The following is a 27,612-nucleotide window of genomic DNA, read 5'->3' as shown; positions in this document are numbered from 1 at the left end:
TTGTTTCTTTCACCGGCAGAAGTTGGTCTAATAAAAGATATTACCTCACATGCCTTGTCTCCTTTCATATCCTGGGACCAACATGTCTACAAAAACAGTGCAAACAATAGTTAGGTAGAGTGTCATGTAACCTACGTTATGATTTATGGCTGCGCCTTTATGTGCACATGCATATGTTTATAATGAACGCAAATCTGATTATTTGGTACTTTGTGGATTCCTCATATTCAGTACACACTTATTTGTTAAGCCATTGAAGTGAGAAAGTGTGATCTTTGGAGTTAAAAAAAAAATGGTGTGGGTTATAATTAGGCTTTGGAACATTTAACATAAATTTAATAATACATAAGAAAAGGTCAGAGTTGAAGTTAATTGTGTAGAAGATGGGGAAGTCTTCAGTGCCTTATGTTGTTGTTACAGTATATAGAAGAGGGCTTACTCAACTGGGTTATTTAAGCACAAAGAAAACAGAAGCTTATTTTTTAATAAGGCAGATGGCCTTAGCAATTTACTACTGATTTGTTTACAAGAAGCCTCTGTGTATGCCTCAGCTGTATACAGAGAACTAGGTAGAGTAAAAGCAGGCGGAAATACTCAGGTGGCAATCATATATTTGCTTGGGGGGGGGAATCTTTGACTAAAATATCTTGACTTAGGACAAAAACAAGCTGTGCTTATGCTCCCTGAATATTTAGTCTCTTAAAAAAAAAAAAAAAGACCAAATTATACATCTGCTAAAAATAATTAACAGCTTGTTCATGTCTTGAAGGCACAGAGTTGATAGCACTAATCTTCCACTGTCATTTCCAGCCAGTGGTTGCTGACAGGCATAGTCCAAGTACTGTTGCTTTATTTTATAGAACTTATTCTGAGTGTTGCCAATTAAATATTCAAGTCCTTGGCCCCTTTCAAAAAGAGTGCAATACTATGCAATGTTGACCATATTTACAAAATACTAGCAAAAGACATAACTATAAGCATGTTATTTCCACATGCAGAGCATCTGTTTCTAGATAATGGTATACTAACTATGATCAGACCTTACAAAGACCATGCATGCATGTATCTGAGGGAGAATGTAAATCCCAAAGCAAACTTTGTTCATTTTGTTCTGTGGATGCAATAACTAAATGGCTTACTATTTTAAACAACCTAGTTTTAAGAAATAATTTGTAGGTCAACATTACTCCTTATCTCCCATCCTCATGTCTGAGTTAACATTATCCCTTCTAAGCTACTAAAATAACTCTGATTGTTTAAGCATAATAGTAAAATTGGAGCACACATAATCTTGTCTTGAATATTTTATCATCTAACAAGTGCATATTTTTGAAAGACTTAAATGTTTTAGGTTTGTTTATAAACTTCTTTTAATTATCCTGATCTTTTGAGTGTGTTTTCTTCTGTGGTAATAAAGAATTGCATCTGTGTGTTAAGAAATACTATTACAAACCCTAAGTGAGCTTTTCTTTTCTTAGATTGCAGAGAGCATGTCTCAGAAGATGCAAAAACTGAATCAATCAGTGACACACCCGATCTGGCTCTGCCACCTGAAATGCCGATATTAATTGATTTCCATGCCTTAAAAGATATCCTGGGGCCACCTATATATGAAATGGAGGTAACAGTCTTTCATTTTTCTTTGTCTGGCAGCTTCTTACTTTTCACTTAAAATATTTTTGTCCATAGTGATTCCATCGCTAGTGACTGATTTTGTGTAGGGTGTGTTTTTTTTTTTTCCTGATGTATTTTGTATATTTTTGTATCAAAATGTATTTTTGATAGAACTGTGTTTCCTCCTTTCATGATCCTTGTACCTAAGCACCTTTTCATCTGGACTGCATGCAACAAGATTGAATTTCTTTAGGTGAAAAAATAAATGAGTATACTTGTTAGGTAGTGTATAATAGTCCTATGAGGTGACTACATGTTCTTCTTCGAGTGATTGCTCATGTGTATTCCACAGTAGGTGTGCGTGTTTGCCACGTACACCGATGCCGGAAGTTTTTCCCCTAGCAGTACCAGTAGGAGGGAGAGCCCCCCACAAACCCCTGGAGTGGTGCCTGCCTGGTGCAGTACAAGGGAACTGCGCAGTCCCCCCACCCTCAGTTCCTTCTTGCCGCCAGTGAAGGTGTGTCAGAACTGCTCTGCTCCAGCTTTGCTGTAGCTCGTCCCCAGAACTGTTTGTTTGTTCAGCATTAGTACCTGTAGTTAGTTAGCAGTTGAGTTAGTTGGTGAGCCCGGGCCAGGGTTTAAGTCGTGTGGCTCCTGTAGGCGTTCTATGCCAAGAAGTGACCTGCACGCAGACTGTTTGCGCTGCTTGGGAGAAACCCGTATTGCAAGTCGTTTAAGACCAAAAGAGAAAGGGACACTAGGCTTCGATCCATCCTGATGGAGTCGGCGCTGACCCCGACACACTGCTCCGAACTGGTACCTGGCACCGTGGCGTCGGTACCCGGCGACCCTCCGGTGCCATCGACAAGTTGGCACCGCTCCCCATCCACGGGGCATGCCCAGAGGGCCAGGAAGACTCCCTCTTCACAGTGGCTCCGAGGGAAGTCTGGGACAGAGGCTAGGCCCATGTCGGGCAGTCCTCGATCACCACCGGGCCCCAGGCCTCCGACTCATGTTGAGCGGAGTAACCCGGCCTCTCTGGATGTCCAGCTGCCATCCACACCTGAAGCCCTCCAGATGGCCGGGGTGTTATGTCCATGCTGGTGCTTGGAGTACCGCCGATGTCGGCCTCGTGCTCCAGAGGCAAGCTGCTGCTGGGATCTCTGCAGTCGCCTCCAGCCCGGTACCAGTCTCGGTTGAGGGAACATTCCCAATGCTGATCACCGCCCAGCGATCACTTGGGGCAGAGTCCAGGTGGATTGCCGTCAACGCTGACCAGAATGTCTGTCTGGGTTCCATCCGGCCGGGACTTGCAGCACCACTTGTCCTCAAGGAGCGAATATTGGCGGGACCGCGTCAGGCGTCACCATCAGTCCTCATCTCGGAGAGGTTACCACAGTCAATCACGGCACGATCATTGACACCATTCCTGCTCGGAGTTCTGCTCCAAGTCTCTGCCAAGACCTCGCAGCCCCAGGCGTCGATCGCCGGTGTTTTGCCGTCGCAGGTCCACCCATCGAGGCTGTTCGCGGAGCAGCTGTTACCGCCGGTACCGGTCCTCCACAGCGAGATCGCGGTCCTGTGGCAGTTGTAGATCCCGGCACCGCTGCTCCTCCCGGTCCAGAGCCAGCAGCAGATCTTACGCCAGCCTGGTCTCCATTTATAGCCGTCCTTCGATGGTCCAGGCCAGCCAACCCAAACAGCCGGCCCCGCCAGTGCCACAGCAGGTGCAGTGGCACCGAGTGTCGTGGCTGGCCCAATGGTACCATTGGGCACCATGGCCTCCGGTGCAGCCCCCGGAGCTTCAGAAGCACCGTTGGCCTCCCTCTCCAGACCCCCGAGAAAGGAGGTGATGGGACGTGCGTCCTTGGCACCGTGCCCGGAGTCTGACCAGGTGGAGGACCCTCCAGTGCTGGTAGACACCCAGAGCACTGCACCGGCCTCTTCGCCCTGCCTGGAGGAGGCGATTGTGGCCCCGCACCCCTCCGTCCCACAGGAGGACTTCAGGGCCCATCAAGAACTCTTAAAGAGGGTGGCAGCAAGCCTCCACCTCCAGGCGGAGGAGATGGGGGAGCCCTCCGACTCCCTGTTTAACGTGTTGTCCTCATTGGCACCGGGGAGGGTGGCCTTGCCTCTCCTTGAAGGGGTGGCTAAGATTTCAAATGCCCTGTGGCAAACAACGGCCTTGTTGGCCCCCATCTCTAAAAAGGCGGAACGCAAGTACTTTGTACCTGCTGAGGGGCATGAGTACTTGTATACCCACCCAGCACCCAACTCCCTGGTGGTCAAGTTGGTCAATCACAGGGAACAGCAGGGTCAGCCAGCCCAGACCCCAAAGAACAAAGACTCTCGGAGACTGGACTCTTTCAGAAGGAAAGTTTATCCATCTTCGAGCTTCCAGTTATGAGTGGCAAACTATCAGGCTCTCCTGGGCTGGTACGAATTCAATCTGTGGGGTTCCCTGCCCAAGTTTGAGGACTCCCTCCAGGAGCATGATAGGAAGGAGTTCCAGGAGCTAGTGGAGGAAGGGGCAGCGGCCGCTAGGGTGTCCCTGCAGGCAGCCTCGGATGCTGCAGATACGGCCGCATGATCAGTGGCCTCCGCGGTGTCCATGAGATGAGCATCATGGCTCTTACTCTGTGGGCTGTCCAGTGAGGCGCAGTCTTCCTTGGAGGATCTCCCGTTTTACGGGAAAGATCTGTTTGCGGAGGAAACAGATACAAGGCTGCACGGCATGAAAGACTCCCGCACGACCCTCCAGACTCTGGGCCTCTATGTCCCGGCTCTGGCAAAACCTACGTTCAAGCCGCAGCAAACTCCCGCCCAGGCCGCCCTCCCAAAGTACGAGGCCGCCCATAAGAAGCAGCAGGACTATAAGCGACTCCCTCAGAGACAGTCTCAGCCTCCCCCCAGCCTGGGTCCTCCAAGGGCAAGCAGGCGGGGAAAAGGCATTTTTGACGGGACGCTTGGGGGCACCCCGCCAGTCTTCTTCAGGGATCCACCCACAATAAAGCTTCCCTTCTTCAACCGGTTGTTTGCTTTCCTCCCAGAATGGTCGCGGCTAACCTCGGACTGATGGGTCCTCACCATCATCTCTCGGGGTTACACCCTCAAGTTTACTTCCTCCCCACCCAACCACCCCTCGTCCCCCTTGGGGGACCCCTTGCACGAAGCTCTGCTTGAGCAGGAAATGGGCATGCTCCTAGGTCTAGGTGCAATAGAGGCAGTGACTGAGGAGTTCATGGGCAAGGGATATTACTCCCATTATTTCCATATCCCGAAGGCCAAAGGGGGGTGCTCAGGCCCATCCTGGACCACCGAGGTCTGAACCAGTACATGGTGAAGCTCAAGTTCCCTATGATCTCCCTGGCCTCCCTCATCCCCTCCCTGGATCCCGGGGACTGGTACGCTGCCCTCGATCTACCGGATGCATACTTCCACATCCACATATTCGAGGGGCACAGGAACTTCCTCTGTTTCGTGGTGGGACCGGTTCATGGTCCTCCTGTTTTGGTCTGTCCACTGCCCCCAGGGTGTTTACAAAACTGATGTCGGTGGTAGCAGCTTACCTCAGACAGCCAGGGCAGGGAGGGTAGGTCCAGATATTTCCCTATCTGCACGATTGACTTGTTGAGGGCACCTCCCGGTTGCAGGTGAGGGATCACGTGGCACTCCTGTACAAGTGCACCGCCTTGGGCCTGTTGGTAAACAACACCAAGTCCACGTTAGTCCCGGTCGAACACATAGAGTTCATCGGGGCACTCCTGGACGCAGTGTCAGCCAAGGCCTCTCTCCTGCCAGACAGATTCGAGACCCTGAAGGGTCTCACCGACTCAGTCACAAGTTTCCCGGTGACAACAGCCAGGGTTTGCCTACAACTCTTGGGTCACATGTCGGCCTGCACGTACGTGGTCCATTACGCCAGACTCAGCATGAGGCACCTCCAGCTTTGGTTGGCCTCGAAGTTCTCCCAGGCCACGGACAGGATGGACAAGGTCCTCACCGTGCCGGACTCTGTGATCACCTCCCTAGGGTGGTGGTCCTCCCCAAACAATATGCTCCAAGGGGTCCTATTCAGGGACAGGGCCCCGCTGTTGGAGCTGGTGTCCAATGCGTCGGACCTGGGTTTGGGGGGCCCATGTGAGGAACTTTCAGACCTAAGGCCGGTGGTTCAAGACCTGACCTTACATATAAACATCAAGGACCTCAGGGTGGTGCGGCTGGCGTGTATGGCCTTCCGCTCGCACCTGGAGGGCAAGGTAATCGGGTCCTCATGGACAACACGGCCTCAATGTTCTATATCAACAGGCAAGACGGGGCCCGATCCTCTGCCGTGAAGCCCTCAGGCTGTGGGATTTCTGTGTAGCCCACGACATCCACCTGAAGGCCTTCCACCTACCGGGCACCCAGAATGAGAGGGTGGATCGCTTGAGCAGGGACTTTTCCTCGCAACATGGGTGGTCCCTCCACCCAGAAGTGGCCCACCGGCTCTTCTGAAGGTGGGGAACTCCCCAGGTGGACCTGTTCGTGACTCGGCAGAACTGGCGATGCCCCCGGTTCTGCTCCAGTGGGGGCCTGGGGAGGGGCGCTATCTCCAATGCCTTTCTCCTGTCCTGGTCAGGCCGGCTTCTCTACGCCTTTCCCCCATTCCCTCTAATCAGTAGGGTCCTGGAGAAGATAGAGATGGACAAGGCCCAGGTCCTCCTGATTGCCCCGGCATGGCCCAGGCAGCATTGGTACGGGACCCTCACAGGGCTGGTGGTAGCACTGCCGTGGCCGCTGCCGCTCCTCCTGGACCTGCTCTCTCAGGACCAGGGCCGGCTCCTCCACCCCAACCTGGCGGGTCTTCACCTCGCGGCGTGGCTGCTCAGTTGTTAGGTGGAGAGGAAAGAGCGTGCTCAGAACAGGTTCAGTGCGTCCTCCTCAAAAGTAGACGGCCCTCCACTCACTGCGCTTCTTTGGTGAGGTGGTCTCGGTTTTCTAGGTGGGCGATGGACCAGGGTGTCTCCCCGGTGACCGCCCCGATCCAGCTTATCCTTGATTACCTCCTCCACTTGAGGGCCCAGGGCCTGGTGCCCTCATCAGTCAAGGTGCACCTGGCAGCCATATCGGCCTTCCATCTGCCGGTGCAAGGGCACACAGTATTTTCCCATGCTATGACTGGCCAGTTTCTTTAGGGTTTGGACCATCTTTTTCTGTATTCTAGACCCCCGGTCCTGCAGTGGGACCTAAACCTGGTGTTGACTCATCTCACAGGGTCCCTGTTTGAACCACTGGCCACGTGTTCCTGGTCTCTTCTCTCGTGGAAGGTGGTGTTCCTGGTTGCAATCACGTCGGCCAGGCAAGTCTCGGAGCTTAGGGCTCTGACCTCCAAGCTGCCGTACACAGTCTTTCATAAAGACAAGGTCCAGCGTTCCTCCGGAAGATGGTCTCCCCCTACCACATGGGTCAGGACATTTTTTTCTAGTGGTCCTCTGCCCCAAGACTCTCATGTCGAGCGAGGAGCGCTGTCTCCACACGCTCGATGTGCAGCGGGCTCTGGCTTTCTACCTCGAGCGGACCAAGCCGTTCAGAAAGTCCTCTCAACTGTTCGTCACCTCAGCTGAGCGCGCGAGGGGCCAGCCGATTTACACTCAGCGGCTTTCCAATCGGATCACTTTGTGCATCTGTTCCTGTTCTGAGCTGGCAGGTTCTGAGCCACCCATTGTGAAGGCACACTTGGCTTGGGTGCAGGCTTCGTCTGCTGCCTTTGTGGCCCACATCCCCATCCAGTACATTTGTAGGGCAGCCACGTGGTCTTCGGTTCACACGTTCCCCTCTTAATATGCAGTCATCCCCCAAACCAGGGATGACGCCGGGTTCGGCAGGGCTGTCCTCTGTCCTGGAAACTTGTGAACTTCTACGCACCTCCAACAGATATAGCTTGGAATCACCTATTGTGGAATACACATGAGCAATCACTCGAAGAAAAGACAGTTACCTTTTCCGTAACTGGTGTTCTTCAAGATGTGTTGCTCATGTCTATTCAACATCCCATCCTCCTTCCTCTCTGTCGGAGTTGTCTGGCAAGAAGGAACTGAGAGTGGGGGGAGTGCGCAGCTCCTTTTATACCATGCCAGGCAGACGCCACTCCAGGGGTCGCGGGGGGGGCACCCCGCCCCCCCCGGTACTGCTAGGGGGAAAACTTCTGGCACCGGTGCACATAGCAAGCACACACACCTATTGTGGAATAGACATGAGCAACACATCTTGAACACCTGTTACGGAAAAGGTAACTGTCTTTTACTGATCAGCAAATGGTGGCTGTAGTACTCCATAAATCAGCATCTAGTACCACAGGAGAGTAAAACAGTTGCTGATGCAGAGAGCCATGTTTGTTTCCTTAATTCTGGAGTAGGGTGCAATGAACCAATAAGGAATAAAAGTCCACGGGAGACTAATGGGATGTGAAATGCTTGCTTCTAGTAGCTTGTCCCTGAAGTTTCCTCTCTCTGCGATGGGAGGGCCAGACTGTGAAGGGATTTGGAAGAGAAAGAGGCAGCTGGGGATGCATGGACTGGGGAGGAAAATGAGTTAATTGTTTGGGATCGAGCTGTGGGAGTGCAGAGTGTAAACCTGTCAGGGATGAAGAGATTGGTAGTAATGGAGAGAAAGGAAATGAGGAGACTGGTAAAGAGGAGGAAACAATGGGATTGAATGTGTCAGAAAGGATGATGAAAAAGTGATTAATGGTAGCAGGGAAAGCTGAGAGAATTTGGGGGAAGGGAGGAGGACTCAAAGCGAAATGCTGGGTAATAATGTAAATTTATATCTGTCTTTGGTGGGATAAGCTCATATTAGGAATTTTGACCTCTGCACTTGCACATTGGGAAGTAGGAAGTAGAGGAACTTGCTCGTTAAATCAAAATCATTTGCCTTTCAGCAGTCTCCATCCTTTCATTTCAGTCCCACAGCAATCTCCATGCCAACCCCAGCTATAGAATTTGGGCAGATGACAATTTGAGAGTGTTTGATTTAAGATGGTGCCTTTCAAATTTCTCACCTAGTGTTGATATGACTGTGTTTAATTGTAAGTGGCCATCAAATTATTTGTAATGTTGTCTACAGCTTTTACAGGAATTGCTTGTGCTGTCTTTCCTTGGATCCTGTTGCTTTTTGAAACAAGAAATGAGTGAAATATAAGAAGGGTCTTTCAAGTAAAGAACATTTTATATCATCTTCTTAATTATACAGATGTATTTTGACCACTGAAAATTTGGTCTTAAGGGTAGAATCTGAAGGGATCACCTGAGTATTACTTGAATTTTAATGCTCTAAGTGCAGATATTTCTAAAGCTATTACAGTGACCCATGGATTTAAATATTCAAGGGATTCAAAGCCTAGGCAAAGCTCTGATCTATACAAATGGTGATCACTGACTGGACAAGTCTGCTCTGTTGCTAGTGAAGATTTCATAGTTATAAAAATTTGGGGATAAAACTAAACGATGGCTTTAAATACTGCAGTGTCAACAAGGACACTCTCTCTGTGTATCCCAACAAAAGTTCATTACACATACACACATAGCTACACACCAGTTTCCCATCAAGAAGAGTGGCTCTTCAATCCTTTCAAAATGGTTGCATTTCTTTGTATTCTTTATTCAGGTTACAGACCAAAAAAAAAAAGAGATCCCAGCATTTTGATTTATGACTTTCATCAGTTCTCTCAGTTATCTCAATTTGGAAATAGTTCTAGAAGAGGTTGTTCAACTGGGAAAAGGAATACACCTGTTTGCATACTGTTTTTGCTAATTTGTCACATTTTCCCAAATATTTTAATTGTTCTTCAGGGATAAATATTACATGTCAAAGTTTTAAACCTTGTTTCTAATTCTCCATGTACAAATATGCAAGTGCCACTATTTGCATGTAAACATTTTTGACATACTTGGCAGTCAGGGATCCAAAGCAAATGGCATATATAGCAATAGAGATGAAGCCAGGCAAAGCCTTAAGCTTCTAAGCACTCGGAGACCCCTCTCTCTCTCTCTCTCTCTCTCTCTCTCATGTATTACTAGTGAATTTATCCCTGAGCAATACGTCAGTTACTGTTTCTATAACTAGCTGTTGGTAGGCATAACCTAAGGGTGATCCGCTTCCAGGATAACAAATTGTGTTGGCTGGTAATTGTATAAGTATCTTGTGGTACATAAATATTAATGGGTTCCAGAATATTTCAAAACACTTTTGGTCATGTGAATTTTGTGTGTGTTTAATTCCAAAGATGATCTTGTGTCTCTCTTCTAATGAATTTCCTCACATTCTCTTTTTAATGAACTTCCTCAAATGGCCAAGTGATTCTCTTTCTAATGAAAAGCGTAGCCCTCATCCCAAAGAAGGCTGGGTTCCATTTGTTTTTCTTTTTTGCAGCCTGCACAGAGTGTCATTTCTCTCTATATCAACCTCTTGAGAGCTTCACCTCTGACCTGCATTCCGCCATATATAATTAGCTAAAATCAAGACACAATGAAGATGATTGTCATGTCAGTACTTAGTTGTAGTGGATCAAGCAGGGAGGAATTGAACACTTAAGGTGATTGGACTAATCTGCCTTCCCCAAGGGTAAATACCTTGGATTGAGACCTTTTTAATAAATTAATCCTATAATTTTATGCTGAGCTCTCCCAATAGAAAGGGACAGAAGGCTAAATCTTCAAACTTAGTGTTGGATGTAGGTGCTCAAGGTGCCACTGAGAGCCTCAGCTGCTGCTTAACTCTGTAGGCACCTGAAGTTCCTAGGCACCTGATTTCAACCATTAAAGTCCCTTAGGTACCTAGGGTTATGACAGTGAGCAGGTGCACAGCTGCTTCAGTCTGGGCATCCAGGCACTTATCTCATGCCTAAGCCCCAACAGCATTGCCACACTTCTCACCTCTGGGGCTCAATTTGGTAGGCATTTTCAGAGGCTGCCTAAACTCCCACAAAACAGCCCAGTGGATGTTTGGGGGTGAGGGGAAGGGTGAGGAGGAGATCTCCCTTATAATCTTGAGATGTGGGAGATCTGGATTCAATTCCCCCCTCTATCTGATTTAGAGAGGGCGTTTGAACGTGGTGATTGCCCTACCCACTGGACTATATTCATTCCACACACACACACACACCCCGCCATGTGTTGTATAGGGAGTCTACGTGCCTAACTTTGGGCTGTGGATTCCATAGCCCTCTGTTCATAATCATAAGGTTAATTCACAACACACAATTATCTTTGCGGGTTATTTTAAAGAACAAAACCTACATTTCCTAGGGTGTCAAAATTGCCTAATTACAGATTTGAAACAAATCGTGTAATGAGGCTTTGGAAGAATCATAACAGTGAAACAGTAGCAAGTGAAACATTATCAATACCGCATTAAAAACTCGCTAGTCTTTTCTGTGAACATAACATGAGTGAGGATAGAGTGGTACAATGCTCTTCAGCCCAGAAGCAGGTAGAGCAATTGTGCTTGGAAGTGGAACGCCGTGGTGCCGTGAAAGTATAGAGTCCCACTTCATTAGTGGTACACAAATCTAAAAATTAATGTATTTGATGGCAGATAAAAAAAAACAAAAAAAAACTATGGTCTTTTCCTGTATCTGGGCACTTTTAAGGGAGATATTTTCTAACAAATGCATCATAGACTCTCTGATCTTAAGATCAGAAGGGACCGTCATGATCATCTGGTCTGACCTCCTGCACAGTTATTGCTGTGATGGTTTTTGCAGGAGAAGGGAATCTCACCCAGTTAGAGGAAAACTCCTTCTATGACTGTCCATTGGTAAATGAGGGAATAAATCACAGAAATGCCTACCAGGAAGGAATAGGAAAAGATGTAGAGGTGAGGAATGTATGGATTTAGTGCTGATGAAAGATGATGGCTTGAAGACATTCACCAGGCTGTCAAGGCAAGCTTCCCTCACACACTGCCCTGTCAGCATGTCTCTACCCAAATCTGGGTGAGGGGATTCTCCAGAGGATAGCAGGGGTAGTTCAGCCTTTAAGGCTTGAACAGTTCTTGACCTCTGCTGAGTCTGTCAATTAGTGCAAAGGATGGTAAGGATAAATGTCTGACACTTGGAGTCTGTCCTATTAGAGACCTTGGTTCTGTTCCTGGATATTCCTTAAGTAACCTTGCACAACCTCTTGTTACCTTATTTGTGAAATTGGGAAATGATACCGTTGCCTTAGAGAACAGGCAAGTATGAGGCCTTGATCAGGAATGAAGATTATGAAATACACAAATATTAACATGATTCAGTAGAACAATTGAGACTCGTGATGTTCTGGCCCCCTGCCCAGTGCACCATTCTGTAGGCCAAAGCATAGTCTATGGGGTGGACTTGCTCATTATACAGGAGTCTACCTGAGATGCATAAAGGCCTGACAGGTTCCCAAATGCATGAGTGTCAGGCAGCTGGTCTCCAAAGCAAGAGCAATAAAATATTGGAACATTGTTAGGCACTTATCCCTGAGCAATACCAGACAGAACTCAAATAATCCTTGGTTTTGTTTATTACTGGACTTTCCTTACTACTCTGGGTGAACAGATGTTTGTTTAATACTCTAATATGTGATGAGAAAAACGCATACTGTAGCTAAAGCAAATTCCAGGGATTGGTCATTGTGGCTTCTATTAGGCAATAAGTCTTTTAGAGTTTTTAGTAGATTAAATGATCCTAGAGACTTTTAAGAATGCCATATAAGCAAAATCAAGTCTCTTATGTACAAACAACATTCTTTTTTTTTTTAAAAAAAAGTTCTAACTAAATCACTTGATCTGTGAATAAATGCAAACAGCTTAATGTCTTGCCCAAGTCCAAAAGCACTGTGCCCTCTGATCTTCCATCCTGCCACTTTGCATAGCAAGCAGGATATAATTCAGGAGCCAGTCTCGAGTATCGCAGTTACAGCTTTCACATCTGAGCCATCAAACTGAAAAATAAAGTAAACATTAAGAAAATCTATGGCTATGGGTCAAATGTAGTGTGGTACTAAGTGTCTTGCAGCACAGACAAAGCATAGAACACAAAATCAGAAATCTCAAAGTACGGAAAAGGAGTATGTTGAGTTTAAGTTCCCTTTTGTGAGGGGATAATAGCTTCAAATACATTTTGTTACCTTACACCAACTTTAATTCTTACACATGTGATAAGTGTTTGCCTGCACATGACTAAGCCGGCTGGGCCTGCAAGCAGAACAGTCCCTCTGAGAGACAGTGTGAGAATCAGCTGTTGGGCTTGTCTTCACTACCGGGATAAGTTGACCTAAGTTATGCTACTCCAGCTACGTGAACAATGTCACAGGAGTCGATGTCATGTAGGTCGACTTACCCCGGTGTCTTCACTGCGCTGCGTTGATGGGAGACACACTCCGGTCGACTTATCTTACTCTTCTCGGAGAGCTGAAGTCGATCGGTGAGCACTCTGCCATCAATTTAGCAGGTCTTCACTAGACCCACTAAATCGACACCCGCTGCATCAATTGCAGCAGTGTCGATCTGTGTTTCTTTCATGCACATCCTTTTGGCCAGTAATCACTGGCACTAGCTGTAGAATGAACAGTTCACTCATTTTAACTGCAGAAAGGAAGTTGTTTTGTACTTGTTAGACAGGAAAGGGAACTTATGAAAGCCAAACATTAAGAAACCTTTGCATTCTCAGTTTTTATTATACTTCGGTGATGGGATGGATTACTGCCTGAATATTGCATTGTTAATTGTGTTTGGATGTCCATTTAGTAGGAGGAGCCTTGATCAATAAAATAAACAGGAGTACAACACACCCTTCCTTATGCTTATCTCAAACTGATCAAAATCATGTTGTTCAGATAGGGCTGGAGGAAGGTAGGCCTGTGTTTGAGCTGTGAGATACCTGAGAATTTTGGTAGCCTTGGAAGCTGTTTCTAGGGAAGCATCTGAGGAAGGCTAGAATACTTAGGCTATGCCCACGCTAGGTGTGCTTTAGTGGTATGGGTATACCGGCATAGCTGCACTTTGTACCAAAATAGTAAAACCACCCCGCATAAATGAAACAAGCTATCCCAGTAAAAGTGCAGTTTTGCCAGTATGGCTGCATCTAAATCACAGACTTCTGCCAGCAGAGCTGTTGGTCATGGATCACACCTCTGCTCGCTCATGACCAACAGGTAATACTAGCAGAAGTTTGTAAATATAGCTTTAGTGTCACAACCTAGCCCAGTCCAGTAGACCCAACTGCTGAATCTCATATGCTCACTGTTCCTAGACCTGGGTATATAAGGCACACTCTCCAGGCCAGTCTTCTGGCACGTGGTGGTGGATGATCCCCTTTCACAGGGAACATTCCCCCTTAAATAAAACCATAGATCCTTTTGGCCATGTGCCAAAGCTGAGGTACTCCAGCCCCTCCCCCCAGCCAGACTTCCTTGTAGACAGTTCATTGGTCTTGTGGATGGATCAATAGTTGAGAGACAGTTGATGGGCCTTGATGGCTGTCTCCTTGAAAGTCATCTTCAAGGTGTGTTTCACCTTTTCTGGGCAGGACCAGTATCTAGAATAGACTGGCCTCATTAAGGCCAGGCTGCTTTTACAACACAGACTACAAACTGGCAGGGTAGGGAAGGATCTTGGGAAGGGTCTCCTGAGAGAGACTTTTTAACTGTTTGTTGTTCTTTGATTTCCAAGTTCCTCGTCTGGGAAAATTAGGGTTTACAATTTTGCTGGAGACATGAAATAGGATCTTCAAAATCAATAGCTTCCCCCCGCCCGTTTGTGTGCGTCAGAATGTTCTAGTCACTGACCAGGTCGCATATAGGGTTTATAAAATTCTTACCTAGCTGCATTCTTAGATTATTATATGACAGCTCAATATCTACCACATTAAACATTTAAAAACATTATTCTCAAATCTCCTTCATTTCAGTCCCATATTTCCCTACAAATTTCTACACAAGTTTAATGTCCATTCTATTTATTGTTGAAAGTTGTTTACATCAGAAATGCAGAAACCTAAAACAAAGGTTACAGTAAGAATTGTTTACATTAAAGGGATGAATTTCACAGCATTTTAAGCTGCTTTATGAATAATTTTTGGTGTTCTTTAGTTAGGGTATTTCTCCACATTGCATATCATATTTGAGCCTGGCAGGTTGTGAACTATGGTCATAAATTTAGAGGCAGGATTTTCCAATCATTAGGATGCTAGCCTGAGACTTGAAAAACATGGGTTCAGTTCCCTGCCCCAGACTTCTTGTGCAGCTGTGGGCAAGTCACTGTCTTTTCATGCCTCAGTTTGCCATCTGTAAAATGTATTTCTTTACGACCCATAAGAGGGTGCTGTTAGAAGCAATATATTAAAAATTGTGAGGCACTGAGATATCCCATATATGTACCTCAAATAAATAGATTAAATTTAAACATACAAGTCAGGAACAGAAAAAAATTAAAGTTGTGACAGACACTGGATACTGATTGCTGCCATATGACCTGTTATAAGCCTCACCAATGTCATGTGACTCAAGCCAGGCACTAAAAAGCAGTCTTTTACCAGCACTTTTGTTTAGCACATGCTTATTGCAATAGTGGGCTAGCTTGGTAATCAACCGAGGAGCAACATTAATTCAGACTGTGTAAGCAATTGTTTGCTTTCTCACCACTGCCAAATATTTTGGATGCTGTTCAAGAGAGTACAAATTATTTACAAGCTTTACGTTTTTCGTTTGGGGGTGGTGGTTTTTTTTTAATGGAGTACAGTATTTATTAATGGGCATTTTCATATAACAACCTAGTATTTTAATCAGACTCAGAAATGCTAATCACTATCATGTTTGTAACAAGTCCTCAACTTTCTGTAAAGTTCAATATTCAGTAAGATAAACAAGAGAATGCCAGGCCATGCTGAAAGGGTGACTTCGAGTTTTACTTTTTAGCAGCATTTTATATTGTGTTAATCTTAAATGATTAAAGAACATGATGGAAGGTTTTGTGTGAGGCCAGTGAAGGTGTTGAGCTGTACCCACTGCTTTATTAAACCAGCAGAGAGCCTTAATGCTATCAGGAATGGAAATCAGTTGAGGAGGTGGGGAGATGCTCTCTTCATAACTCCTTGAAACAGGCACAGTCATGTTAAGAAGTCCTGGAGGTAGAGTTGGGACAGTGACTATTGTTTTAAGCTAAGAATTTTTGAAAGAAGCCAATCCATTACTAAATTTACAGAATTAGACCATTCTTAATGTGGTATGTTGGAGGTTAACACCTGGCTCAGCACTGATTGTATTAGCAAGACAAAGACTGTAGTGAATTTTTAAAAAATGTAGATTGCAATTTATGGCTATATTGTCACAAAACAAAACGGACACAAAACAAAATGGATTTGACAGTTTGGTACAGACATATTCTCTCACACTTACCATGTGCAGTGCTTTACATTTTCACTGTGTTTACAGTGTAGTTTATCTTTGGTAGTGGTAACACTTGGAGGATAGCAGACCTAAGAAAACTGTTAGGTTAACAATAATCTGTGCTTTGTAGATAGTTGACATTCAAAATAAACTCATTCCACCACTCTGCAGCTGAGAAAATACGTTTGCCTTAAGTATTTGATGGCATAATTGGGATTTTTTTGCAGAGGAAGGCAGGAGGAAGAGGCTAGCTAGTGTGCAAACTTTTACAAAGAATGGTTTGCTTTAAAAACCTTGATTTTTAGAATAGCGCATTTGTGACCCATACAGTGGATGCCCTTCCTTGCATTGTATTTATGTTTGAAGAGGAGGATGTAACTGGAGTATGCTGTGAAATCAGGACCAGTAGAAATGTTACATCCATGCTATCACTGAGGAAATTTTCACTCCATTTGTCTGCAGGTTGTAAAAGCACTTTTCCACTCCCTGCCACAAAAAGTCCAGTTGAGGTACTTCTCTTCTGCCTCTGTGAATGAAACTGTTCTCTAATCTAAAGCATTTAGTTAATAATCTGCCTTTTCAGAGCCATGACTCAAATGATTTTCAATCTCTGCCATTCTATAGGGGGGGAAAATGTTAAAATGGGAAGGAAACTCATATGCTGCCTTCATTTATCTGTATTTCTTTAGGCTATTTCAGCACTTCAGCCTATGTTGGAATAACTTACGTCTCTCAGGGGTGTGAATAAACCACTCTGCTGAGGTACATACAGTACACGGATGTAGGTGCCCATGTGCGCAGCGCTATGTCAGTGGGAGAGCTTCTCCTGCTGACCTAGCTTCTGCCGCTCACGAAGGTGGACTCATTATGCTGATGGGAGAGCTCTCTCCCGTCAGCATAGAGCATCTTCACCAGATGCGACGCAGCCGTGCAGCTGTATCGGTGCAGCTGTGCCTCTGCAGCACTGTACGTGTAGACGTGGCCTTAGATTTATACGCTCATTCTATATAAAGGAGCACTTGCAAATGTTCCTTTTGAAAACATTGTTTGAAATAAACTTTGGGGCAATATTCAAGATTGAAATTTGGTTTTCACAACTGTTCATGTGGGTAAGGCTCTCATGGTGGTAGAATCATAAAAAGCAGACACGAGGGGTGAAAACGGTCAAAGTGAACTTGTTTAAAAATTGGACCAAGTATTTGCAGAGTGGGCCTGATCCAAAGTCTAATAAGTCAAAGGAAAAACTCCCATTGATTTAAGCGGACTCTGGATCACCAGCTGCATGCCATAGATGAGAGCTAGCGCATCCATTGACATACCCTAATACTGTAACTTATTTTCACACTTGGGGAGAATTATTGCAGGGTGGAATTTAAATATGAGGTTGGAGATTTGCCTTTAGCCTTTCTGTCTAAAATTTAGGAGTTGCTTTGAAGGCATCAGTAAAACTCTGCCACAGAAAATTAGGTTATTCTAAGAGTTTTCACTTTTAAGTTGTGAATGTTAAGAGTTTCGAAAATATTTCCAAAGCCTTGCTGAATTGTTCTTTCTTGAAAATCATGTTATACTCTGAGTTGTTTTCTCTTAGGTATCTGAACGTTTGAATCAGCCAGGAGTAGCCATAGGCTTGGCTTGGACTCCTTTAGGAGGTGAGATCATGTTTGTAGAAGCCAGCCAAATGGATGGTGAAGGTCAGCTTACTCTAACTGGACAGCTGGGGGATGTCATGAAGGAGTCAGCACATCTTGCAATTAGCTGGCTGCGTAGCAATGCAAAGAAATACCAGCTAACTAATGGTATGTGAAAAACACAAAACAAGAATGTTGGTATGAGCCTAATGCAACATAGAGATGAATACCTGTTGTAACCTCTCACCAAAGAGATGCATATAAACAATTGTTTTAATTCCTATGCAAAGCTTATGATATTTCTGTGATGACCCAAAAATATACCATTATATTTTTCAATAATGAATTATAATAACAAAAAGGTTGCTGATTTACATGAAAAGTTGTCTTATTTAATTGATTATCTAAGACCCATTAGGACAATTATATTTACCTTAAAGGAGAAATAGGCTCCTCTCTACACTATGCTGAAAACGAGACCAGCAAAAAAACACCAGCCACAAATCGTTCTTTTGTGGTTTCTCCTCTACCTGCTGATGGTTAGCCAGGTCTGGCTACAGCTGAGGATTCAGCTCAGTGTTGTATTTTGTTAAGTTATTTAAGGAATTTAATGAAACTTAATTTATTTAAGGAAACTTTAGATGTTTAAAATTCTATCCATTTTAAATTTCTAATTTGCTTTTCATCATTAAACTATTTGCTTGCTTTCTGGTTCTAAGTCAGCAAACCCAGTGCTATGGTGTTTGAGAGTTAAATGTCTCCGGGCAGTGTTTATTTTTCAGAAATAACACTTTTTGTTCTATAAAATAAAGAAACCATTTCTATAAAAAGTAGGGTTTTTTTTTAAAAAAACTTTTGTTTAATAAGCCTTGTAGGCATAGACATTTTCACTGGCTTTTTGGGCTGTACTAGAACTATTAAACTGTGAAGCACAAGCATCTTTTATCCATCAATAGCCTGAAAAAAGACTTTAGTATGAAAATGAGTTTTAAATCTTGTATGATTTAATCAAAAAAATCAAAAGTTCTAGAAGACTGCAGCATGGTTTGGTGATCTGTTGTTCTGGGGAGCTGAGTAGCCAAATAGTAAAAACCAACATAATAAACAGGACTAACAGACCTCCTGTTGGTAGTTTCAGCAGAGCATCCAAGGACCAAATGAACAATTTCTAGCTTGGCTACAACACACAATCTTTAGAGGGTATATCAGGTAGAGTGGTAAATAGAAGCAGAGCTCTATTGATAATAAGAGATGGTGTTCTGTGTCCTATACCAGAAGGGCAAGGGGAAAATGTAGACTTCATTCAGATCTTCATAAAGGGTGAGATTAGTTTACAGGTACACAAGCCATTTTCTCTGGAGTTGTGAAGTCTCTGGTCCATAGTTGAAAGATGGTTGGGGTACAGATTACAATCAAGGTTTATTTTGAACCTATAACTATTTCCAGAAATTATTAGTCCTTTACTGATTCCATGTTCTAGTTTCCTGACTTTTAAATGTTTGAGTTTTAACCAATGCTCTGAATTTCCTGACTTCTAACATTTAAAAATTTTTGTAAGTAGAACTATTTACAATCTTAATTCATTCTTGACTATATTTTTTGTCTAGGAATTTAGTATCAGGGTGGATTGATTTATATGAAGGCAATTTTAAATTAAGTGAAATGTCTCGATTTAAATGATTTTAATAATTTTTTCCATTTGTTCAGTTATTTTCTAAAACAAGGTGCTTTTTCTCATTAGTTGTTATAACCATTCAAACATGTTGATTTACAGCTAAGTAGACTTGAACTACACTTTACAGCCTTTACACTAGATTTGGTTCATTTTTTTGCTAGCTAAGAGGATATGCTATAACTATATACATTTATTTAAGCACTTTTATAGCTTAATATTTTCAGATTCTTATTAATTGTACAATTTTAGTATATTAGAAAAAGTGAATGATATATTATTGCTTATATATTAGATAATTAACTTTTTGTTCATGGTTTGTGTTGCGCTGAATTAGAATGGTAACTGGAATTTAATTAAACACAGAACAGGACAGAATTTATTTTTATTAAACAAAACAACCTTAACTGTTTTGGACACCTAAATTTCTCTTCTCAAAAGGTGGTACACATCTACAGCTAAATGATTTGTTATCAAACAGAGGTATTACTTTAGTCAGTGAATTAAACTGATTGTTTCAAGTCAGCCTGGGAAAATTTTCAGATATGCCTAAATGAAAGTGACTGGAGCTGGAGTTCCTACTTGCCTATGTTTCTTGAAAATGAAACAGTCTTCTAAGTTATTTAGGCTGTCCTTCAAACTTTTAAAACTAGCAGATGTCATGCCCTCCCTCATTTTTATTGATTGGAAGTGAAAAAGAAGTGATTTTCCTACTTTTTCAACTTCCAGTTGATTTTTCAACTTTGAATAAATGAAGAAAATATTCTTTTTGTGCCTGCAGAAGAGGCTATTGCTGTCAAAAGCTGGTTTTGCGCTTCAACAAACTCTGGTTCCAGGTGCTTTGCTAGTGACTTTCTTTTATATTGTAAAATAAGCCAATCAGAGCTCAGGTAGGGAGAAGCTATGAAATAGAAGGTTTAGACCACCCACGTAGGCTCAGTGGATGATCCTGATGAGATACATGAAAGTGTCGCTCGGAGTCAGAGGCCAGGTCCCACTGCCGGTGATGACTTTGCCAGTCTCCTGAACCCAGTGGCACAGTCCCTGGGTACCCCACAGGATCAAGCCCTTACTATGATATATGGCTATTATGCAATTTATAATGCTTGACCTCAAAAGTTAGATATTTTACTCCTGATTAATTCTTTATATAGAAAATCAGCCTTTAACTCAAAATTTTTGATGAAAGCTCATGGATTCAGTATATTTATTTCTACTTAAGTGTTTTAAGAGATTGTAATAAGTTTAGGCCTTAAAAATATCTAGGTTTTTTTTTTCCAGAAAATCCTAGATTTTTATCCTGTTTAATATAGATAGCAAGCCACCTTTGGCCTAGGAAAGTTTAGATTTTCGTGGGGCAAGGTAGTGTTTTCACGGGCGGGGGAGGGTGTTTTCAGGGTGCTCCACCCTCCCCCCCCCATTTTTAAGTATACTGTTTTCATATAATGCATTTGCTAATAATTCTAGTTCTCCCGTGCCTTTTTAGAACAAAGACCAGGAACAACACAGGTTTGAACTTTCCACATTCAAAACCATTCTTTTTTTTCTTTAAGCTTCTGGAAGTTTTGATCTCCTTGACAACACTGACATCCATCTGCACTTCCCAGCTGGAGCCGTCACAAAAGATGGACCATCTGCTGGAGTTACCATAGTAACCTGTCTTGCCTCACTTTTCAGTGGGAGGCTGGTGCGTTCAGATGTAGCAATGACTGGAGAAATTACACTAAGAGGCCTTGTTCTTCCAGTAAGTCTCATTTGGAAAAGTTAACCTATATTAAGATAGCACTGTGGGTTTTTTCCTCTTTATGCCCCCTCTGTAAGATGAAGTAGTAATTTTCTTCATAGTTACTTACCCAGGTATAAACCTTGTTATCTTGCTACAGTTCATTCCTGGATATTGTCTTTCAGTATAATTAGCACAGATGCATAGAAAAGTCCTAGTTCACATCCAGATATACACTATGAAAGTTACCTGATTTTATGCAATTTGCATGAAAAATTTGTTAGTATATGGGTGATATTTTCAGTGGAACAGATAACTTTGATTTATTATTTTTACAAGTACACATTTCCTTTTCTAATACTTCCTAAAATTCATAATATCCATTTACATTTCCTACATGTGTGTTGCAAATTAAAAAGCTTTAGTTCCTGGGGGAAAAAAAATCAAATTATTGCTATTGACAGGGTATTTTTATTATTGTAGTCCATGAGCGAGGATTAGACTCCGGTGATAATAGCATAGTTTATTTGTACAATTAGCATAAAATATGCAGATGTGCTATGGGTATGGGCAGAAGTTCAACCTAAACCACAAACGCTTTTCTTCCCCCATAGTGTTGAGTACAGTGTAGGTAAAATCTGGCTTTAGTCAAGCCCTAAGTTCTTTATGAACATAATTATAGCAACTATGTGTAAAGAATGAAGTTAAGTTGGCTGTAATTTAGTTATAGATCTGTACTGCTCAATGTGAGAACAGTATTTTTCACAATTTAAAAACTACCTTAAAACATGCAATTAGGAGGGCAGGGCAAAAACATCTATTATGTGTTGAGTTTTTTTGTATTATCATAGTACTTTGGAGCTCTAGTCCCCACTGTACAAACAGAACAAAAAGACATTTGCTGCTCCGAAGATCTTAAGATCTAACCATAAGACAAAACACCAACAGGTGGCTACAGACAGACAGACGGATGGGAATTCAAGGAAATAATGAGGCAATATTGGTCAGCATGAGAGGTTAGGCTCAGCACACAAGCAGCCTAATCATGGTTAAGTTTTGTAGGCATCAGAGAGCTAGAGGGATTTGAATTAGAATAATGAGTGGAATATGTTTGTGGCTATTTAGGGAGAGCACCTCCAAGCATGAGCGGCAGCATCAAAAAAGCCACAAAACAAGTAGGCAATGGAGGCTGGCATCGTGGGCTGATCAGAGCTAGGAGTTGACATCTCAGAAGAGGTAATAGGGTGGGGGACATGTTGTGAAGGGCTTTGAAAGTGAAGACAAGCCACTTATGTATGTTGGACATGTGACAGGCTAAGAGAATGATCTTTATAGCAGCATTCTGAGTGGAAATGACCAGGGCAACACTGCATTTGTCAAGGCTCGCACTCGAGAAGAGGGTGTTGCAGTAATTCAGGTATGTCATCGTAGGCTTAATTCAGATTACTAAATTGAATAGGGTTGTTGCACCTTAAATAACATGAGACATCTGGCACAGTATAACTGTTTTTTTGGCCAGGTCATTAAGTGCAGACCACAAACACATGCCCATATTAACTGTTTTTGAGAAATAACTATCCTTTCTGAAAACTGGCTCTTGAGGGTCCACAATACTGCTGACACTCACATGAGCATCCCGTTGGATTCAAAAGGACTTCACATAGTAGGACGCCTTATGGCAGATTGTGAGAGTTAGCAAGACAGGACCCTGTTTTTATTGTGTGAAAAGCAGGATTGTGTTTGGCTTTATTTTGGTATTAAAAATACAGAATACTAATTTTACGCTCTCCTAACTCTGCTTCATCATAGCAAAAGCTCTCCTGTCTCCTTCTCAAGGACTTGCATTAGTTTAGGATTTATAAGACTGCCAACCTAAGTCCATTCTTTGTTTTCACTTTCCCATCTGGAATACTTTATTTTTTAACTTTTTCCTAAGCAAAGAATGGCCTGTTAAAAAACCTGTTGATTTGTATCCAAGGAATACTCTTTAATGCCTTATCCTTAACTGCTATAAGTTAAAGAAGCTCATTGACATCAACAGAACCACATCAATTTACAGCAGCTGGGGATCTGGCTTCTTAATTCCAGTAACAACTTCAACTAACACATTTTGAACATTTCAGAAAAGCTACTCGTCAAGTCCTTATGTTTGCTGTTATGGAAGGAAAGACAGATAATTGCATACATTACTTGTATATACAAATTCTTAAGATTACATGCACATGAACGTGTTTGACATCAGACCTATGACTTGCACACAAAACAATTTAAATACTTATGCTGTGGTGTGTTTAGAATGGTAATCCATGTATTCCACTGTTTTTTATGTCATCTTCCTTGCTAACTGTGGTGATTGTCAGAGATATTTGACTATAATGGCAAAGTTACATTTTCAATAGAAACTTCAGTTAATTTCAGTTTTGGTTAATAATGGCTAATCTTTACTTCAGAATGGTAGTTTGAACTGTACCTTATCTTGGTACTATCTATTATAGTATTTATGGTGCTTCTTTGTACTGAGCTAGTAACTTTCTAGATATTAGACTTTGTCATTTACAGAGAAAAAAAGTAGCTAATGTTTCTTCTCGCCAAATAGTATGAGTAGCATGGTGGTAGAATTTGAGAGAGAACACTTACAAATAAACTTCCGTTGCTCTATAAGGGCATCACTGTAATCTATGAAAACGTCTCCCAGATGTTACAAGATACTAGATCACATATCACTAGAGTTGGTCTAAAATTAAAATTTCTGTCACGCAGGAAATTGATATTTTGACGCTTTTTTCTTTCAGGACAAAGTCAAAATACCCAAACTTTTCACAGAATAGAAAGTTATGAAAAATTCTGCTTTGGTTTGTCAAAATATTGACAATTCTGATAGCAGTTTGTAGTGTCAGTGTAGCTGTCTTGGTCCCAGGTATTAGAAAGACAAGGTGGGCAAGGTAATATCTTTTATTGGACCAACTTCTGATGGAGAAAGATGAGCTTACATAGAGCTCTTCTTCCTTTCCCATACCTGAAGAGCTGTGTGTAAGCTCAAAAATCTTGTCTCTTTTGGCTAATGGAAGTTGGTCCAATAAAAGATATTAGCTCTCCTAGTTTTGATAGTTGACATTTTCCTTTGTTTGTTGAACCAGCTCTATATTTTCTTTTGGATTGGTTTTACTTTAATTTGTGTCTCCCTGAGCAGTCAGTCTCCTCTTCACATGGTGTGCTACAGCTGTTCAACCAGAGGGGAGATGACAGAGTCTTTCCTTGGGACAGGGAAAGGCTCCAGATGCTCTCTGTGGTGAGGAAAGGCCCCTGCAGTGGGACACAATACTACCTAAAATAGCAGTGTAGACAGGGGAGGCATAGCAGAAGGTTCTGATATGTCTACTTGACTAAGCAGTATGATGCTGCCATTTATACCTGTGCTAGGGGTGTATATACGTATTCTACATGTCACCAAAAGGAGAATGCACCATAGACGTACCTTATAGATCAGTGGTGGGCAACCGCGGCTCGTACCACTTCCCGCTGGCAGCCCACCAGCAGATTACCCTGATGGGCTACGTGCGGGCCACAGGTTGCCCACCAGTTATAGATCAACATTCTTGGAAGATGAACAGGGATTGTGGAAGTTCAGTTTTTAGAATGGTGCTTTGCGGATGAAGCTTGGAACTTTTTTTATCTTCTGATTTGCTTTTTAGTGGATTTGTCAATTTTAGCTTCTGGGACTTTTTGGTTGGTTACTTTTCTATAAAATACAGGATGTAAAATCATATCAAAGCATCTTGATTTGGATGTTTAATATATATATATATATATATATATATATATTTATTTAGATTGCTTTAAACATTAACCTAGTTGCCATGAATAGGTTGGAGGGGTGGGCTGAGGGAGAGAACTATGAAATACTTGTAATCAAAAGAAAACCGAACTCATAATTCACATCTTTTGCATTTCACTACATTTTTTGTAGCATTTTTTTTGTAGCATTTTTTGGTAGGTTTTTTTGCTTTTGTACAAGGATAACTTTTAAAATAAAGGCTTGTCTACATGGACACACTAACTTTTGTCATGTAGACAAGCCCTGAGTAAGCTGTAGAGAGAGACAGATACACCTGAAACAAACAGTGGCCTTTCTTTCCATTGTTAATGTTACTAAGATACAGTGCTTTACCATGCATAGAAAAGAACAGCCAGAGATTGGAGGGTCCAGCAGGGCACAGCCAAGCCTTGTGTTACCTTAAAATGGGAATCATAAGAGAGACCAATGCCTTTTTAGAAGTGTTTTTTCCTATGTTGATGGGGGCAAGGATATATGTGAGGGTAAGAGATTAATGAGATCTCATGTTTGAGATTCTTGCAGCTATGCAGCTGGAATCTTTGTGGGCCCGATGAGGTTTTTTCCTCTTACACTAATCATATTTCCCATTTTAGCAGTTTAAGACTAATAAATGCCTGTTGGCAATCTTTTTAGCTCATATGGGTAAGGCAAACACTTCCAAATTTACCTTCTCCTAAAAAGTGATTTAGGAGAAAAACATTCCATTAAAAGTATGTCCATGCAGTTTAAGCTCTCAGTATGATGAATTATGGATGCACATCTGGAATCCTGTTTTGTTCACTTAATATTTAATTCAAAATGCCACTTGTGATTGCTTTGCAGAAAGCATCATAACTAAATAACTTTTTTAAATGGTGTGGTTTTTAATAGGTTGGGGGAATTAAGGACAAAGTCCTAGCAGCCCATAGAGCTGGACTGAAGAGAATTATCATTCCTCAAAGAAATGAAAAAGACCTTGAAGAGATTGCAATGAACGTGCGGCAGGATTTGAATTTTGTTATGGCAAGCTGCCTGGATGAAGTTCTGAATGCAGCTTTCGATGGGGGATTTTCAATCAAGACTGGACTTGAGCGCTTGAATAGTAAACTTTAAGCGGATTGGGTGAGATATCCTGTACATCAACATTAAACTCTCATTCAGCTGTCAGATGGTAAAAACGTGACCTGCAGTGATACAAAACATGAGGGCAAGTATTGAGGCCTCACTGTGATGTGCTGTGCCACCCATTAAAAGTTAAGGCTTGACTTTCAGTGGGGCCTCAATGCCAGTTCTACTTGACTATTACTAATAGAAAGTGTACCTGCAACTTTATATGCGCCAATTTATCAAACACATTTTATATATACCAGTTCTATCAGCAGCATGTACAGGTATTAATGGAGGAGAGTACACATACCTGCTTGCACACCCAAGCAGAGACCAAGAGTGTGAAGATTAGGGATATATTTTTCGAAAGCACCTAACCCCGTTAAACACTTTTGCTCTAGATACTTCATGTCTCCGATGCTCTAGTTTTGTTACTACTGTATACAGATGGGTTTAATGATAGCTCTAGTGATCAGGCAACAGATGTGTTACATGAAGTTTAATATGGATAACTTATATAATTAAAATAAATGCACTGAGCTCATCTGAAAAACTATCAGTGAATACTGCTTACTTTCCCAGCAAAAAAGTTGAAGTGCATTAGTGTTTTGTCTAAAAACCTTGCAAATATGCATTTGTTAAAATATTACAAAACAAGAATTTCAGAGTTGTTTCATTTAAAAAATGTAAAGCATGAGTCCCCATAACCACCTTCATTATGCTCAGACAGCATTGCTCGTGTCCTATATTCCCTATTTTGTTCATTTTTGGCTCAAGGCCTTATTTTAAAGTGCCTAATCTTAATGGTCAGTGGTGTATTTTTAACACATCCAGCTGATATTTAAACTAACTTGCAAAAAGCTAGGAAATATTTGATATGATGCATTTGTGGACCTCACGCTAAAGCTTTCCAATAGGTAAAATTTCAGGTCTCTTACATTAGGTATGGGAGAAGAGTGGTTAAAATTTGACTTAAGACCCATCTCTTCCTTAACTAGAGAGAAATTAGTTTCTCACCTTAAATCAGCACAAATATTTAATACACATATCTGTGATAAATGAAATGAGTTGGGTTGGGGGAAGGTGCTCATAGATGTGGAATAAAATACAAGATTTCACAAACCAGAGTTGCAGTCAAAATGCACAAATATTCAGCCAGTGAATGCCACCAAAACTACTCCTTCACAACAGGAAAAAAGATAGACTAAATCTAAAAGCAGGTCAGGAAAAGACTTGTGGGAGAGCATATTGGAAAACGCATACAAATATTGATTAATCACTTCTGTGAAGCATGTCTTATCCCCCTTTTAATGGATAAATGATATCTGCCTGAGAAGTGGTGTCCAGCACATTATGCATAAGGTTCTAAGCCTGGCTTTGCCACTGAATGGCAGGACAGTTAAGCAGATTAAACATCTGAACCTATTTTCCCCTTGTGAAAAAGAGTTATGATTATTATCTCTCACAGGAATGTCATGAGGTATAAAATGTTTGAGAGTTACCTTTAAGAATAAAATAAGGATCAAGTCATTAAAGCCACCCAGTGCAGCAGAGCCAGGAGTGGAATTTGACTTCCTGATTTGCATCACTGATTTTTTCCACTAGACTGTTCTCTCCTCTTTATGGTCTTATTCTGATGAGGACATTGATCAGGCCAT

At 42.5% G+C, this 27,612-nt stretch overlaps 1 protein-coding gene across 4 annotated transcripts in view; it reads left to right on the top strand.

The window, feature by feature from the left end:
- The window catches only part of LONP2 (lon peptidase 2, peroxisomal), a 114,595-nt gene that overhangs the window by 61,715 nt on the left and 25,268 nt on the right, over nucleotides 1-27,612 (top strand). For 2 of the 4 annotated variants that reach the window (XR_012154484.2, XM_073307718.2), the window contains exons 12-14: nucleotides 1,479-1,621; nucleotides 17,599-17,806; nucleotides 20,864-21,054. Coding sequence is in view for 2 of the 4 variants with exons in the window: in XM_073307718.2 (XP_073163819.1) it covers nucleotides 1,479-1,621; nucleotides 17,599-17,806; nucleotides 20,864-21,054 (542 nt within the window). In the remaining 2 variants the exon portion in view is untranslated. Of the gene's footprint in view, nucleotides 1-1,478; nucleotides 1,622-17,598; nucleotides 17,807-20,863; nucleotides 21,055-22,158; nucleotides 22,451-25,738; nucleotides 27,302-27,612 lie in introns of those variants that run through there. The other 2 variants (XR_012154483.2, XM_073307717.2) reach the window with 2 other exon arrangements.

The sequence above is a fragment of the Lepidochelys kempii genome, chromosome 12 (genome assembly GCF_965140285.1).
Source record: "Lepidochelys kempii isolate rLepKem1 chromosome 12, rLepKem1.hap1, whole genome shotgun sequence".
NCBI classification, from domain to species: Eukaryota; Metazoa; Chordata; order Testudines; family Cheloniidae; genus Lepidochelys; species Lepidochelys kempii.
Note: the sequence above shows the minus strand (reverse complement) of the source record. Positions and strands in the feature narration are given on the sequence as shown.